The 16,149-nt window shown below is 44.5% G+C and overlaps 1 protein-coding gene across 8 annotated transcripts in view; it reads right to left on the bottom strand.

Annotated features, from left to right (window-relative positions):
• LOC137378036 (engulfment and cell motility protein 2) overlaps positions 1-16,149 on the bottom strand; it is a 168,772-nt gene that overhangs the window by 110,589 nt on the left and 42,034 nt on the right. For 7 of the 8 annotated variants that reach the window (XR_010976543.1, XM_068048077.1, XM_068048083.1 and 4 more), the window contains 2 exons: positions 11,338-11,492; positions 5,916-5,956 (listed from right to left, as the gene is read on the bottom strand). Coding sequence is in view for 7 of the 8 variants with exons in the window: in XM_068048077.1 (XP_067904178.1) it covers positions 5,916-5,956; positions 11,338-11,415 (119 nt within the window). In the remaining variant the exon portion in view is untranslated. Of the gene's footprint in view, positions 1-5,915; positions 5,957-11,337; positions 11,493-13,141; positions 13,355-16,149 lie in introns of those variants that run through there. The other variant, XM_068048082.1, reaches the window with a different exon arrangement.

Below are 16,149 nucleotides of genomic sequence, written 5' to 3'. Positions count from 1 at the left end.
GTCAAAATCCTGGAACTCCCTTCCTAACAGCACTGTGGGTGTACCTACCCCACATGGACTGCAGCGGTTCAAGAAGGCAGCTCACCACCACTTTCTCAAGGGCAATTAGGGATGGGCAATAAATGCTGGCCTGGCCAGCGACACCCACATCCCACGAATGAATAAAAAAAACTCATAGTACGGGGGCTGGGTGGGCAGCAGAAAAATGAAACCAAAGTCTCTGCTACACACAGTACAAGAGGAAGAAAACAATGGCATGGGAAGAGGTGGAAGAGAAAGATAAAGAGGAAGGCAAGGTGGAGGAAGAAGGGGAAGAGGAAAACAAGAGGGGAAGGAGGAGAAAGGAAGACAGAGAAAGAGAAGAAAAAGAAAAAAAAAGGAAAAGTTTATATCGCCCTTTATTTAGTCTGTGGAATAATTCCGAAATAAATGGACTGTCGTGAAGAGAAAAAAAAAAGACTTGCATTCATATAGTGTTTTTCACACCCACCAGATATCTCAAAGTGAAGTACTTTTGAAGTGTAGTCACTGTTGTAATGCAGGAAATGCAGCAGCCAAGTTAATAGATGTGGATTGACTGTTGTTTTTAGACAAATGAAGCAGCCAAGTTCTGCACAGCAAGCTCCCATAAATGAGATGAATGGCCACTTGACAAATGGAGATAGGGTCATATCCGAATATCCATCCTTGAAATACTGATTTTAGCCAGCATATCTGCAATGTCTCTACTTATTAGATGTCTCCAGTATACATTAAAATGTTACACATCATCGTAAAGTACAAAATATCATCTTACCAAACATTACTCACAACCTCGACAGAAGGTTAAGGAGGTTAAAAAGCAGGACCTCTAGGGTTGTAATCTCAGGATTACTCCCTGTGCCACGTGCTAGTAAAGGTAGGAATAGGAGGAGAAGGCAAACGAATGCGTGGCTGAAGAGTTGGTGTAGGCGGGAGGGCTTCAGCTACTTGGATCATTGGTATCTCTTCTGGTGCAGAGGTGACCTGGACATGAAGGACTGGTTGCGTCTAAACCAGAAGGGGACCAATATCCTTGCGGGGAGGTTTGCTAGCACTACTCGGGAGGGTTTAAACTAGTCTTGCAGGGGGGGTGGGACCCAAAGTAGTAGTCTCTCCGATGAGATAGTTGAGACAAATGTAAAGGATAAGCAAGCAAGTCCAGTAGACAGGCCGGGCAGGGGCAGGACAAGGGAGCGTGGAAGGTCTGATAGGCTAAACTGCATTTACTTTAATGCAAGAAGCCTTACAGGTAAAGCAGATGAACTCAGAGCATGGATCGGTACATGGAATTGTGATATTACAGCTATTATGGAAATGTGGTTGAGGGATGGGCAGGACTGGCAGCTCAATGTTCTGGGGTACCGATCCTTCCGGCGTGACAGAGGTGGATGTAAGAGAGGAGGGGGAGTTGCACTATTGATTAGGGAGGACATCATGGCAGTACTTAGAGAGGATATCCCAGGGAGAATGTCCAGCGAGGCCATATGGGTAGAACTTAGAAATAAGAAAGAGGTGATCACTTTGATGGGATTATATTATAGGCCCCCCAATTGTCAGAGGGAAGTGGAGGAGCATATATGTAGAGAAATCACAAATAGGTGTAGGAATTATAGAGTTGTAATAGTCGGTGATTTTAACTTCCTTAATATTGACTGGGACTGCCTTAGTGCTAAGGGATCAGATGGGGAAGAATTTGTTAAGTGTGTCCAGGATAGTTTTCTGAAGCAGTATGTGGATGGCCCTACTAGAGAAGGGGCTACACTCGACCTCCTCTTAGGAAATGAAGATGGGCAGGTGGTTGATGTGTCAGTGGGGGAGCACTTTGGGACCAGTGACCATAACTCTACTAGCTTCAAGATAGTTATGGAAAAGGATAGGACTGGTCCTCAGGTTGAAGTCCTAAATTGGGGGAAGGCTAATTTTGATGGCATCAGACAGGAACTCTCAAAAGTTGAATGGGAGAGGCTGTTTACAAGTAAAGGGACGTCTGGCAAGTGGGAGGCTTTTAAAAGTGAGATAGGAAGAGTTCAGGGCCAGCATGCTCCTGTTAGGTGGAAGAGCAAGGCTGGCAAGTTTAGGGAACCTTGGTTGACGAGGGATATTGAGGGTCTGGTCAGGACAAAGAAGGAGGCATATGTCAGGTATAGGCAGCTGGGATCAAACGAGTCCCTCGAGGAGTATAGGAGATGTAGGACTACACTTAAGGAGGAAGTTAGGAGGGCGAAAAGGGGTCATGAGATTTCCCTGCCAGATAAGATAAAGGAGAATCCTAAAAGATTCTATAAGTATATTAAGAGTAAAAGGCTGGCTAGGGAGAGAGTAGGTCCCCTTAAGGATCAGCGTAGCAATCTATGTGTGGTGCCACGGGAAATGGACGAGGTCTTAAATGAATATTTCTCGTCAGTATTTACCGTGGAGAAGGTCATGGAAGCTAGTGAGTTCAAGGGAGGGAACACCGATATCCTGGAGCATATCAACATTACAAAGGAGGAGGTGTTGGAGGTTTTGAAGCACATTAAGGCGGATAAATCCCCAGGGCCTGACCAGGTGTATCCTAGGATGCTATGGGAAGCAAGGGAGGAGATTGCTGGGGCCCTGGCAGAGATTTTTGTATCATTGTTAGCCACGGGTGAGGTACCAGAAGACTGGAGGATAGCTAATGTTGTGCCTTTATTTAAGGGCAGCAGGGATAAACCAGGGAACTACAGGCCGGTGAGCCTTACATCAGTGGTGGGAAAGTTATTGGAATGGATTCTGAGAGACAGGATTTATATGCATTTGGAAAGGCATGGTCTGATTAGGGATAGTCAGCATGGCTTTGTGCGTGGGAAATCATGTCTCGCGAATTTTATTGAGTTTTTCGAGGAGGTGACCAAGAGGATTGACGAGGGCAGGGCGATGGACGTTGTCTACATGGACTTCAGCAAGGCCTTTGAGAAGGTCCCGCATGGTGGGCTGGTCCAGAAGGTTCGAACACATGGGATCCAGAGTGAGCTAGCAAACTGGATACAAAATTGGCTTTGTGATAGGAGGCAGAAGATGGTAGTGGAGGGTTGTTTTTCAGATTGGAGGACGGTGACCAGTGGAGTGCCGCAGGGACTGGTGCTGGGCCCTCTGTTGTTTGTCATATATATTAAACGACTTGGATGTGAATGTAAGGGGCATGATTAGTAGGTTCGCAGATGACACCAAAATTGGTGGTATAGTGGACAGTGAAGAAGGCTGTCGAAGGTTGCAACAGGATATAGATCAACTGGGAAAGCGGGCAAAGGATTGGCAAATGGAATTTAATGCAGACAAGTGTGAAGTGATGCATTTTGGGAAGTTAAACCGGGGCATGACATATACAGTGAATGGCAGGGCCCTGGGGAGTGTTGTTGAGCAGAGAGACCTTGGGGTGCAAGTACATAGTTCCCTGTAAGTGGCAACACAGGTAGACAGGGTGGTGAAGAAGGCATATGGCATGCTTGCCTTCATTGGCCGAGACATTGAGTACAAGAGTTGGGACGTCATGTTACAGTTGTATATAACGTTGGTTAGGCTGCATTTGGAATACTGTGTGCAGTTCTGGTCGCCGCACTGCAGGAAAGATGTGATTAAGCTAGAGAGGGTGCAGAAAAGATTCACAAGGATGTTGCTTGGTTTGGAGGGCTTGAGTTATAAAGAGGGATTGGATAGGCTGGGTCTGTTTTCCCTGGAGCGAAGGAGGCTGAGAGGGGACATGATAGAGGTATATAAATTTATGAGAGACATAGATAGGGTAGATAGCCAGTGTCTGTTTCCCATGGTAGGGGTGACTAAAACTAGAGGGCATAGATTTAAGGTGAGAGGGAGGAGGTTTAAAGGGGATCAAAGGGGTAAATTTTTCACACAAAGAATAGTGGGTATCTGGAATGAGCTGCCTGAGGAAGTGGTGAAGGCAGGAACAGTAGCAACATTTCAGAGATATCTGGACAGGTACTTGAATGAGCAAGACATAGAGGGATATGGAATTAATGCAGGCAGGTGGGATGAGTATAGATAGACGTTATGGTCGGCATGGATGCGGTGGGCCGAAGGGCCTATTTCTATGCTGTACGACTCTATGACTCTCTACTTACCCACCATGTATCACATCACTCTGATTGTACTAAATGTCAAAAATCACCAAATGAGATGTATCCCAGGCTGTTAAGTGAGGCAAGGGAGAGGATAGCAGGGGCTCCAACACAAATTTTCAAATCCTCTCTGGCCACAGGAGAGATACCAGAGGACTGGAGGGTAGTGAATGTGGTACCATTATTCAAGAAGGGTAACAGGGATAAACCAGGTAATTACAGGCCAGTGAGTCTAACATCAGTGGTAGGGAAACTATTGGAAAAAATTCTGAGGGGCAGGATTAATCTCCACTTGGAGAGGCAGGGATTAATCAGGGATAGTCAGCATGGCTTTATCAGGGGAGATCGTGTCTAATAAACTTGATGAATTTTTCGAGGAGGTGACTAGATGTGTAGATGAGGGTAAAGCAGTTGATGTAGTCTACATGGACTTCAGTAAGGCTTTTGATAAGGACCCGCATGGGAGATTGGTTAAGAAGGTAAGAGCCCGTGAGATCCAGGGCAATTTGGCAAATTGCATCCAAAATTGGCTTAGTGGCAGGAGGCAGAGGGTGATAGTCGAGGGTTGTTTTTGCGAGTCGAAACCTGTGACTAGTGGTGTACCACAGGCATCGGTGCTGGGACCTTTGCTTTTTGTAGTGTACATTAATGATTTAGACGTGAATATAGGAGGTATGATCTGCAAGTTTGCAGATGACATGAAAATTGGTAGTGTCGTAAATAGTGAGGAGGAAAGCCTTAGATTACAGGACGATATAGATGGGCTGGTAAGATGGGTGGAGCAGTGGCAAATGGAATTTAATTCTGAGAAGTGTGAGGTGATGCATTTTGGGAGGACTAACAAGGCAAGGGAATATACAATGGATGGTAGGACCCTAGGAAGTACAGAGAGTCAGAGGGACCTTGGTGTACTTGTCCATAGATCACTGAAGGCAGCAGCACAGGTAGATAAGGTTGTTAGGAAGGCATACGGGATATTTGCCTTTATTAGCTGAGGCACAGAATATAACAGCAGGGAGGTTATGATGGAGCTGTATAAAATACTAGTTAGGCCACAGCTGGAGTACTGTGTACAGTTCTGGTCACCGCACTATAGGAAGGATGTGATAGCACTGGAGAGTGTGCAGGGGAGATTCACCAGGATGTTGCCTGGACTGGAGCATTCCAGCTATGAAGAGAGACTGGATAGGCTAGGGTTGTTTTCCTTAGAGCAGAGAAGGCTGAGAGGGGACATGATTGATGTATACAAAATTATGAGGGGCACTGATAGGATAGATAGGAAAAAAATGTTTCCCTTAGCGGAGGGGTCAATAACTAGAGGGTATACATTTAAGGTAGGGGGCAGGAGGTTTAGAGGGGATTTGAGGAAACATTTTTCACCCAGAGGGTGTTTGGAATCTGGAACACACTGCCTGAAGGGATGGTAGAGGCACAAACCTTCACAACATTTAAGTAGTATGTAGATGAGCACTTGAAACGCCATAGCATACAAAGCTACAGGCCAAGTGCTGGAAAATGGGATTAGAATAGATAGGTACTTGATGGCCAGCACAGACACAATGGGATGAAAACCTGTTTCTGCACTGTATAACTTTATGACTCTATGACCACTCATCACACTGACTGTACCATATCCCTCCCTTCAGCACCATTCATCAGACTGACTGTATCTTACTCATCCTCTATTCACAATGGATCATTGACTAAGCTATAGCCCTCCCTTTTATCCAGAACCTATCACTTACTCCACCAAACCCCTCTGTTACCCATGTATAGTTGTGGCATTACAGTACTTACCCATCACAGACCTCTCGGATAATTGCAATCAGTGGCTTTTTCTGAAAATGACAAAGAGTTGAGTTAACAATTAAATCAACCAGCTAGTTTTTCAGACCACATCAAGCCTTAAAGCATTTATACTGAAAGAGCATTTCACCATCAGATCTAAACTACAAGAGTATTAGGTTTATTTATAATAGATTCCTATGGCCAAATGCTAGGTCATGGTTCCTACCACCTCAAAGACACATGTCCCCACCCTCTTCTCAATTTTCAGCTGTCTCTCCACCACCTATTTGATTCTCTGGTTTCCATATTTATCCCTCTCCCACATACCTGTATTCGCTATGGCTGAGTTGGTAGCACTCTCGCCAGAGTCAAAAAGGTTGTGGGTCCAATTCCCACTCCAGTACCTGAAAACAAAAATTAAGGCTGACACTCCAGCGCACCTGAGGGAGTGCTGCAGGGTTGGAGGTGCCGTCTTTCGGATGAGACGTTAAATTGAGGCCCAGTCTGCCCTCTCAGTTGGATGTAAGAGATCCCATGGTGCTATATCAAGGAAGAGCATGGGAGTTGTCCCATGTCCTGGCCAATATTTATCCCTCAATCAACATCTCAAAAACAGATTATCTGATCATTATCACATTGCTATTTGTGGGAGCTTGCTGCACACAAATTGGCTGCCACGTTTCCGACATTACAACAGTGACTACACTTCAAAAGTACTCCATTGGCTGTAAAGCACTTTGAGATGTGTGGTGGTAGTGAAAGATGCTATATAAATGCAAGTCTCTTTCCCTTTCCCATTTCTCCATCCCCAGCACCCATTTAATGATTCACAGGCTTCTATCTGCTTCCCATCCTCCATCCACTTGTCTCTCCTTTTCCACTTCCTCTCTTGGCATCCTGGTCTTCACTAAAAGTCCCAGGGAGCTGCTGCTCTGTCTAGCCTCAGTGCACTGATCTTCATGACATGTGGTGAGTGTAGCATGTTTTAGAGGAGAAAGGTGACTTCGGGTTTCCAGAACTCTCCACCACTGGGATTTTCCTTAAGTCATGTCTGGGTGTGTTGTAGACTAATTGTTAACAGATTGATTGCTATAATTAGTCAACAACTCCTTTATCATTGTACCCCAGGATGATAGAAGACAAACTTGATGGACCTTGGTCCTTTTTAGTCTAGCAATATCTATGTTCCCAGTTTATCTGAATAGGTGCTTCTGCTGACTGAATAAAAATGGTAACTGGAGAGGGATGGAAGCTTTTGAGCCCACAAAATGTAGGTCTCCAATACTTCAGGTCATTTGTCATCTACCTCAGCCAACAGAGTCCCAGTCTTTCTCCACTCCATTGCCATTTCTTGCAAAATACTGTACTTGTGCAGTGCAAGCCTTGAGCAAGGTTAGGCATCAGAAAATTTCCACACCCAACTCCCACAGCATAACTGACATGTGGAAGAAACTCCCAGAAAGGAAGTCAATTCAGAATTAATTGGTGCCTTCTGAGGATCCAAGGAGGATTTAGAGATACAGACAATAATAATTACACTGGATTTGAATATCAGGGAAAAGAATTTATTATTCTTTAGAGGGAATGAACAAGTTGGATGCAAGAAGCCCACAACAGAATAATTACTGATGATCACTGATTGGTGTGGGCTGTGTGAGGCAAATGGCCTATTCTTACTCCAGGCTGCCCTTTTCGTTTCCTTAGGGAGAGGCAGCAACATCAGGATTCAGGATGGCTGGAAGGCAGGAACGGCTTCAGGCAGGTGGGGAAAGTCAGCAGCACTCGAGTGAGCGAGCTTGGAGGCTGGGTATTGACACTGGGATTGATTCTGCCGAGCGACGAGCGTGGTGTGATCAAAAAGGGCACCATCCAAACACTATCTACTGTTCCGTCTGTAACTTTTATTTTGATAAAAAGAACCATGAGGATCTGAGATTGATAAAATTATAGTCTTACACTCTGTTATGAGACAGTGAGCTGAGTCGCTGAAACACAGATCTGTGCCTGAAATTTCAGAATGAGCTCCTGATTTCTTACATGCCACTTTTATGTGGGATAACCCTCATCCTAACTATACTTGCTTGCCTCATGATGTTGGAAAGCAAAAAAAAAAACCATGTGCTGGAATTCAATCTTGGTTCACAGTGTAGCAGGGGCCTTGAATTCAGAGCTGCTCAGAAACAGGACAGTATAGCTGCCAAATGCCACATGTTGGTATGCAGAAGGGGGTAGGCTGCAAATTGTCCTCATTACAAGAACCACTTTATGGAAAGACTGGAGGGCAAACAACTTCATTGAGAGCCATGGTGCAGTTATCTCACTGCAGGGGGGTATATACACAAATCCTAGAGTAGAACATTGCTCTGTAGGTGTACATTATCTAAATATTTAATGCGGCAATTTTAAATGATCATTTTCACATTGGAGAGTAAAAGAGCAATTGAATGTCTTCAGTTTTGGAGTGCCATGTTGATACTCCAGAAGTTAGGAGCCTGCTGTTTTGTATTTCAATGTTCTCCCCTCCTCTCAGCTGCAGTACAGTCCCAGGGTCCAAGCTATTAGTCCAAGCAGTCGTCATCGACGAATGGGTACAGACACTGAATGTCAGTAGGCTATTCAACCACGTTGAGTACACTCAAAACAGAGATCGAGAGATTTATGGCCTCTAAGGGAATCGAGAGGGGGCAGGAAAGTAGAGTTGAGGAAAATGATTAGCCATGATCTTATTAAATGGAGGAGCAGGTTCGAGGGGCCGTATCGTTAACGTCAGATCCTATTCCTTTTGTACTTATGAAATGAAGGGGAAATAATTGTTGGCCTTGATCCCTTTTTACTCGCCATCCATAGTTGCACTGGAGGGTGACCAGAAGCACAAACTCTGGCTGATTTCATCCATCCCCGGCCCCAGGGCGCAGAGGCCACCTAAGTCAGCACGGACTGTGAACCAAAGCTTGGGCCTTCCTGTTGTGTATGACAAGCGATTTGGCCTCAAACAAACAGATACCGATTGAAATCTTAGATCTGGATTTCCCCAGTGATTCATGTACAACCTTGCAGCAAGTAACTTAAGCAGTTCTGTAAACAGGTTCAGACATTAGTTCCACAAGACAGAGCGAGTGGTCAATAGCTATGGGGTGACCGAGAGTTGAAATTATATTTTTGAAGTTACTTAACTTTTTTTTAAAAAATGTGGAATTCATGTGGACCATTTTCCTTATATCACCTTGCAGCTCACCTCCATCTTCTCGAGGTCAATTAGAGATGGGCAATAAATGCTGGCCCAGCCAGCGACTCTTACATCCCATGAATGAATAAAAAAAAAAATCCCTGCAGACATCTCAGTTTTTTTTCTTGTTATGTATAATTATATGTATGGCGATGCTGTCTCTACCTGATTTCAACAGTGCATTTTATCCCCACCCCCAATCCCCATTATTGCTTCCAAATGGGGCTCTACTTTTCCCACATTACCCTCTTTGAGGGACATCAAGACTTCAGTCGCAATTTATGGGCATAAACTCACTGGGAGCTGTGTTGAGGCTGCTCAAACACTTCACCCAGTGCCCTTAAAGTTGGCAGAGACTTCTACCATCAGTCTGGTGTGGGTTTAAACCAGGGTCCCAGCAGTGAAATGTTCTAACTCACCAGTGACCCCCAGTCTCCTCACACTCCTTGGTGATAGGCAAGGAGGAAAACAAGGAAGAGCTGAAGATTGTAGAATAAAATCAAATATACAGAACAGCAATATTGAGCAAGTCACCAGCTGCAACAGTTAATCAGTCTATTTTAAAGGTCCCAAATTGTCCTCTAAGTGGCCGTACTTAAAGAACGTGCCTAGACAGCAAGAGTCAGCACCAGCAACTAACATTTATTTATATAGCGTTTTTAAATGTAGTAAAACATCACAAGGAACGTCACAGGAGTGTAATCTGACAAAAACTGACACCAAGACAAAGAAGGAAACATTAGGGCAGGTGACCAAAAACTTGCTCAGAGATATGATTTAAGAAGCATCTTAAAAGGAGGAGAGGGGTAGAAAAGTGCAGTTTTAAGGGAGGGAATTTCAGTGCTTGGAGCCTTGGCAGCTGAAGGAATGGCCGCCAATCGCAGAGCAAAGAATGTGGTAATGCACAGGGGGCTAGAGTTGGAGGAATACAGGCTTTTCCACTGTAGGGGCATCACAGTCAAGCCTGATCCAGTCCTCATTTAAAATCCACATACAAGCACTTTTCAGTAGGGGTAAGCAGATAGCAATCAGGAACGGGATCCCTGATATATCGCTTTTATTTAATAGTTTTCTGCTGCAGGGATGATATTCTGATTAAGTTAAGTACAACCTAGAAGCTTTAGCTCAACATGTATGAAAAATAAATCTCATTAGCAGGTAGCAGCTGGCAAATTTGCTGCCTGCAGTGGCGCGAGGCTTCATAGAACCAGCTGCCGCTCCACACAGAGGTTTCGAACCAACGTCAAATTTACAGTCCCTGAGCTGAATTAGTAGCAAGTCAGCACTGACAATATTGAAAATGCTGGTCCCTTTAATTAAACACGACTCATTTCAATGTTGATAGAGAGCAGGTGATGCTCATTATGGTTTTGCATTTAAGAGCTGGATTTTTGCCCAGTGGAGTGGTTACCTCTGGATACAGAGTTAGTCCGGAAGTGAAGATTGGGAACTGATGTTTGGACTGAACTATGAATTGACAATAAAACAGTTTTGGATCAGAGACTGTCATCAGGTTCCTCATTTTGGTGAATGGATATCTGCCTGTTTAACAAGCACTGCATTTGTAGTGTGTCACATAGCACCTTACAGCCCACTGCAGTATGATACAGTCACAGCAAAGAGCCACATGGTCAGTCTCTGTTTCAGACTCTCTGGTTTGATGCACATTTTGTCTACCTCATGTCACAAATTACTCACTCCCGACCATCCTCAGTCCCCAGTCGAACATTCACTCCCAAACTCTCACCCTGTCTAACACTCACTGTCCCCCCGCCACCAACCACTGCCATCTAACTCAGACCCCAATAACCAACCCTCCCACATCTAACACTTACTTCCTACCGTCCTCCCTCCCTGTCTAGCACTCACTCTCCAACCCCCTCCTTGTCTAACACACTCCTCAGCCCCTCCCTGTTTACAACTCTGTCCTCTCTCACCCCCACCCCATTGAACATTCAGTCCTCATCCCCTCCCCATTCGACATTCAGTCCCCACCCCCCTCCCCACATCACACTCTACTCACTCCCACCCCTCCCTCTCAGTGGATCACCTTTTAATAACCAACCTGGTTAATTCCACCTATCCCACGGCACAAACGATCAGACTAAGGATCTCTGATAAACTCCTTTGTACAAACATCAACATTACAGATTTTCAGCACAACTCAGCCTCTGTTCACTGGATCACAGTATCACAGACACTCACCTGGTCTATTTCAATCAGCTGGGCATTAGCTCCTGGCCATTCAATCGCCACCTTCACTATGTCTGATGGGGGCGGCATTGGGACAAACAGTCCGGCTCCTGCTCTATTTCAGCTCAAAGGGAAGGATCAGCACCTTGATACATCAGAGGTCAAACCTGTATGACAGAGCAATTTAAAATTCAAAATCTATTTAAAATGTATATTTTCCAACCAGTAATGTAATGGTTCACTCTTTAATGTGTAATTTAGCCACACAGATCAGGAGATGCAGTTCAATCTCCACATCTAGAGGATTAGCTGATCTCTTGTAGGAGTTTTACAATTGATCGCAGGTCCCCTGGCTATGAAAGGGAAGGATTAGCTAGCAGACCTCCTTCTGGTCACTATTCCACGCTAGAAAGCACATGTCCATGGTCATCAAGTGTAGACAGGATCCAACTGTGAAACGGCCACGATCAAAATAACCTGCCATCACACAGTCTAGGCTCAGACATAGAATCTCTCAGCACAGGAAGAGGCCATTCAGCCCATCATGCCTGTGCCAGCTCTTTGAAAGAGCAATGCAATTAGTCCCATTCCCCTGTGCTTTCCCCACAGCTCTGCAAATCTTTCCTTTCAAGCATATGTCGAATTCCTTATTAAAAGTCAGATTAGGCATCTACTTGTGCAAGGTACCATCAAGCTATATAACAGCTGTGCTACTGCACCCCAACGGGAATCATTATCTTCAGGTTAAGAGGGAAATAAAGCCAGAAACCCTCTAAAAAGAAAAGCTTTTCACACACCAAAGAGAGAAGAAACAGCACTAAATGCACATACTATAGATTGAGGCTTTTCACGAAACTGAAAGTGACATCAGTGGTTAAAGTGGGATGTGTTGCAAGGGCACAACAGTCAGTCATTACACCCCTGAAAAAAATTGTGGCCTTTGAACGTTGACTTTCCTGCTGCCTCTCCAAAAGGATCAGGGCCTTCTCCAAAAAAAATTTAAAAATGTAACTCCTATTCTCTAGTACTGTGTACAGTATTGGTCTCCCTATTTAAGGCAGGATGTAAATGTGTTGGAAGCAGTTCAGAGGAGGTTTACTAGACCTTTCGAAGAAGGGTCACTGACCCGAAACGTTAATTCTGCTTCTCTTTCCACAGATGCTGCCAGACCTGCTGAGTGGTTGCAGCATTTCTTGTTTTTATTACTAGAATACCACCTGGAATAGGTGGGTTGACTTATGAGGAAAGGTTAGACAGGCTAGGCTTGTATCCGCTGGAGTTTAGAAGAGTAAGAGGCGGCTTGACAGGGTGGATGTGGAAAGGATGTTTCCTCTTGAGGGAGAATCTAGAACTAGGGGTCACTGTTTAAAAATGAGGGGTTTCCCATTTAAGACAGAGATGAGGAGAAATTTTTTTTCTCAGAGGGTCGTGAGTCTTTGGAACTCTCTTCCTCAAAAGGCAGTGGAAGCTTTGAATATTTTTAAGGCAAAGGTAGATAGATTCTTGATAAGCAAAGGGGTGAAACATTATTGGGCGTAGGTGGGAATGTGGAGTTGAGGTTACAATCAGATCAGCCATGATCTTGTCGAATAGCGGAGCAGGTTCAAGGGGCTGAGTGGCCTACTCCTGCTGCTAATTTGTATGTTCATATGTTCTTATATTGCTGGAAAAGGGAGCTCGTTAAATCAGTGACCAATATTCTAGTCCTCTATCAACTATAGAAATAAAAACTTTTTAAAAACATTTTTTCAGATGAGGTATTACTGGGGCAAAATGTGTAAAAAAAATTACATTTAAGAAAAAACTTGCATCTTACATTTTTGATTAGCGAGGTTTCAAAGCACTTCAGAATGCAAAGTGAACAATGGAGAAGAATCATGCAGCCATTTTGCTGTACGAGGTTCCGCAAGCTGCACGGAGTTAGATCACGAGTTAATTTTTTTTTTTGGTGCTGTTTTTCAAGGGAGTAAATGCTGAACGCCAACAGCATTCCCTGCTCATCTTCAAAGTGTAACCCTTAATCCAAACAGTTTAATCTTTAAACAGATCAGGCAGACAGGGATTCGCACCATCAAATGAACAGCCCAGACCACAATGGGGTCCTCTGTCCGACAATGAATGATCTACCTAGATCACATGCTGAAGTCTTGATTACAGCCTGAATCCATGATTTTCTAGCACGGAGCACTACAAACTGAAGTCAAGCTGGCACGTAATTAACATAAAATTATGATGTGACAATGCATAAATTCAACCATAAGCTGGATAGAGATAGCAAGAGCAGCCACTCAAATGCAGTGGTGGACATTTACACCCAGGATCTTAATGACTTGCTTTGTTCTCCTACTTACCAAGTCTCTCAATCTGGAATGCAGCAGCTGACTTCCAATGCATGACTCTACCATACAGTGCCTAGTTCATTCTTCAAAATCCTCCAAACACTGTTGGAGTTAACCCAGGCCTGCATTCATCCTGGGCAAACCACATGTTAGACGTACTCACTTGACATTTCTTGTCCTGATATATATTAAATGACCTAGACCTTGGTGTACAGGGCACAATTTCAAAGTTTGCAGATGATATGTAACTTGCATGCATTGTGAACTGTGAGGATAGTGTAGAACTCCAAAAGGACATAGACAAATCAGTGGAATGGGCAGACAGGTGGCATATACAGTTCAATACAGAGAAATGTGAAGTGATTTATTTTGGTAGGAAGAACATGGAGAGACAGTATAGAATAAAGGGCACAATTCTAAAGGGGGTGCTCCTAAGTTATTGAAGGTGGCAGGACAGGTTGAGAGAGTGGTTATTAAGCATACAGTGCCCTGGGCTTTATTCATAGGGGCATAGAGTACAAGAGCAAGAAAGTTATGTTGAACTTGCATAAGACACTAGTTCAGCCTCAGCTGGAGTATTGCGTCCGGTTCTCGGCGCCGCACTTTAGGAAAGACGTGAGGGCATTGGAGAGAGAACAGAAAAGATTCACGAGAATGGTTCCAGGGATGAGGAATTTCAGTTATGAGGAAAGTTTGAGAAGGCTGAGAGGTGACTTGATAGAGGTAGTCAAAATCATGAGGGGTCTGGACAGAGTAGATAGAGAGAAACTGATCTCACTCGTGAAAGGATCAAGAACGAGAGGACACAGATTTAAAGTATTTGGTAAGAGAAGAGATGTGTCCACTCAAATGCTTAATTGGCACTTGATCCAGTGGGCCTTCCCTAGAGGAAGTGACGTGGGGCTCTCGCCGGCACTTTTACCAGTGGTCGAGACCCCCGTCACACAGATAAAATCCCAGCCCACATCAGAAAGTCAGGTATAAGTAGTTTTAATTATGATTAATGCAAAAGATTTTAGACGACCCAAAGCATTAAACGGAAACATTGTCTGAAGTGACTTGACTCCCACAGGAAGGAGATATTTGTAAAATTCTAGCAAGCTGCAGTCATAAGACGGGAGTTGTTGGGTCTGGGCAGAGGCTGACCCAGCAAGCATTAAACTCGTTGCAGGTTTGCAGTGACTGAGCAGATGGTTTGCTACACCCAAACACCCTTCTACCAACACTCCCACCCACCCCCCTCCCCCCAAACCAAACTATGGAGGGAAGGGGGTCTCTCTTGGGGCATGGAATCATCAGGCCACACAGATCTTTCTAACTTTACCATGTTGTATGCTTCATTGAACTCCATTCCCCTTCATTATACATTTCATTTTCAAATCCCCACCACATGGATGGGATAGAGGCCTCACTGGATTGCGGAGCCAGATCTCAATGTCAACATTGAAATGAAAAAGTGACTGACTCGCTCAACACTTACTGCAGCTACATTTCTGGCCTCACACAGACATGAAGAGGACAGACACATTTTATGCCTAATATTTTAATGCACCACTGTACAGGGTGCAAAGAGGAAGAAAATAAAGACCCAGAGTAACAGCTAGTTTAGGTCATTCTTTCCCAAAGCTTTGGAAATCCTAACCTTCATCAGGCTCGTCCTCCTACAACCCAAGCTCAGTGTCATCTAACCATTACCACTGGAATTACTTTCAATCTAATTCTCTTCCAGCTCAGCAGTGTCCCACATGAGGAGATTCAAACCTAAAGAAACACTGCAACAAGGAAGCGGAAATCCTACAACATTGAGTGCATCAAGCAAGGCCTAGCTGGAGTAAGAGTATTACAAGCCAACCAGGTAGGTTGGGACTGGAGCGACCTGGAGGCCAGACTAGAAAGGAGTTGGAGGGTCTCTTGGGCACTTAAAACAATCTGGCAGCTTCCATGGTCTCTTTGAATTACCAGATTCAATAAATTATTCCATTTCCAATTTGCAATGGCAGGATGCGAACTTATAACCTCTGGGTTGCTAGCTCATCTGTGTTGGGTACAAGTCACATAGGACTAGGTGCAAAGTACTTATGTAAAAGGGGGGGGGGGCTGGGGTATGCAAAATGGGGCAAGAAAGACAGAAACACACACTGCAAGGGCGCAAAGGCTGAGAATTCTGATAGTGCAGTAAGAATAAGCATGCAGTAGACCAATGGTGGACAACCAATGTGCAAGACACAAGGCTCTGGGTGGTTGCAAAGGCAGGATGGAATGAAGGCCTGGGAGATTTTGAAGAATCGATGCATTGGAGGACTGGAGGATGGCAAGTGCAAGGGCATTGAATGATTGGGACAGGATACACGCTAGTAAGGAAGAGTCAGGAAAATTCAGCTTTGAGGTGACAAAGATATGGATGAGAGGTTTGGTGATGGAGGGGGCACAGGAAAGTGATATTTGAGGAGAAAGTAGGCAGTGACTGGACGTGAGGTTTGAAGTG

Source organism: Heterodontus francisci, chromosome 16, assembly GCF_036365525.1.
Source record: "Heterodontus francisci isolate sHetFra1 chromosome 16, sHetFra1.hap1, whole genome shotgun sequence".
Lineage (NCBI taxonomy): Eukaryota > Metazoa > Chordata > Chondrichthyes > Heterodontiformes > Heterodontidae > Heterodontus > Heterodontus francisci.
The sequence above is the reverse complement of the archived record's forward strand: the minus strand, read 5'-3'. Positions and strand labels throughout refer to the sequence as shown.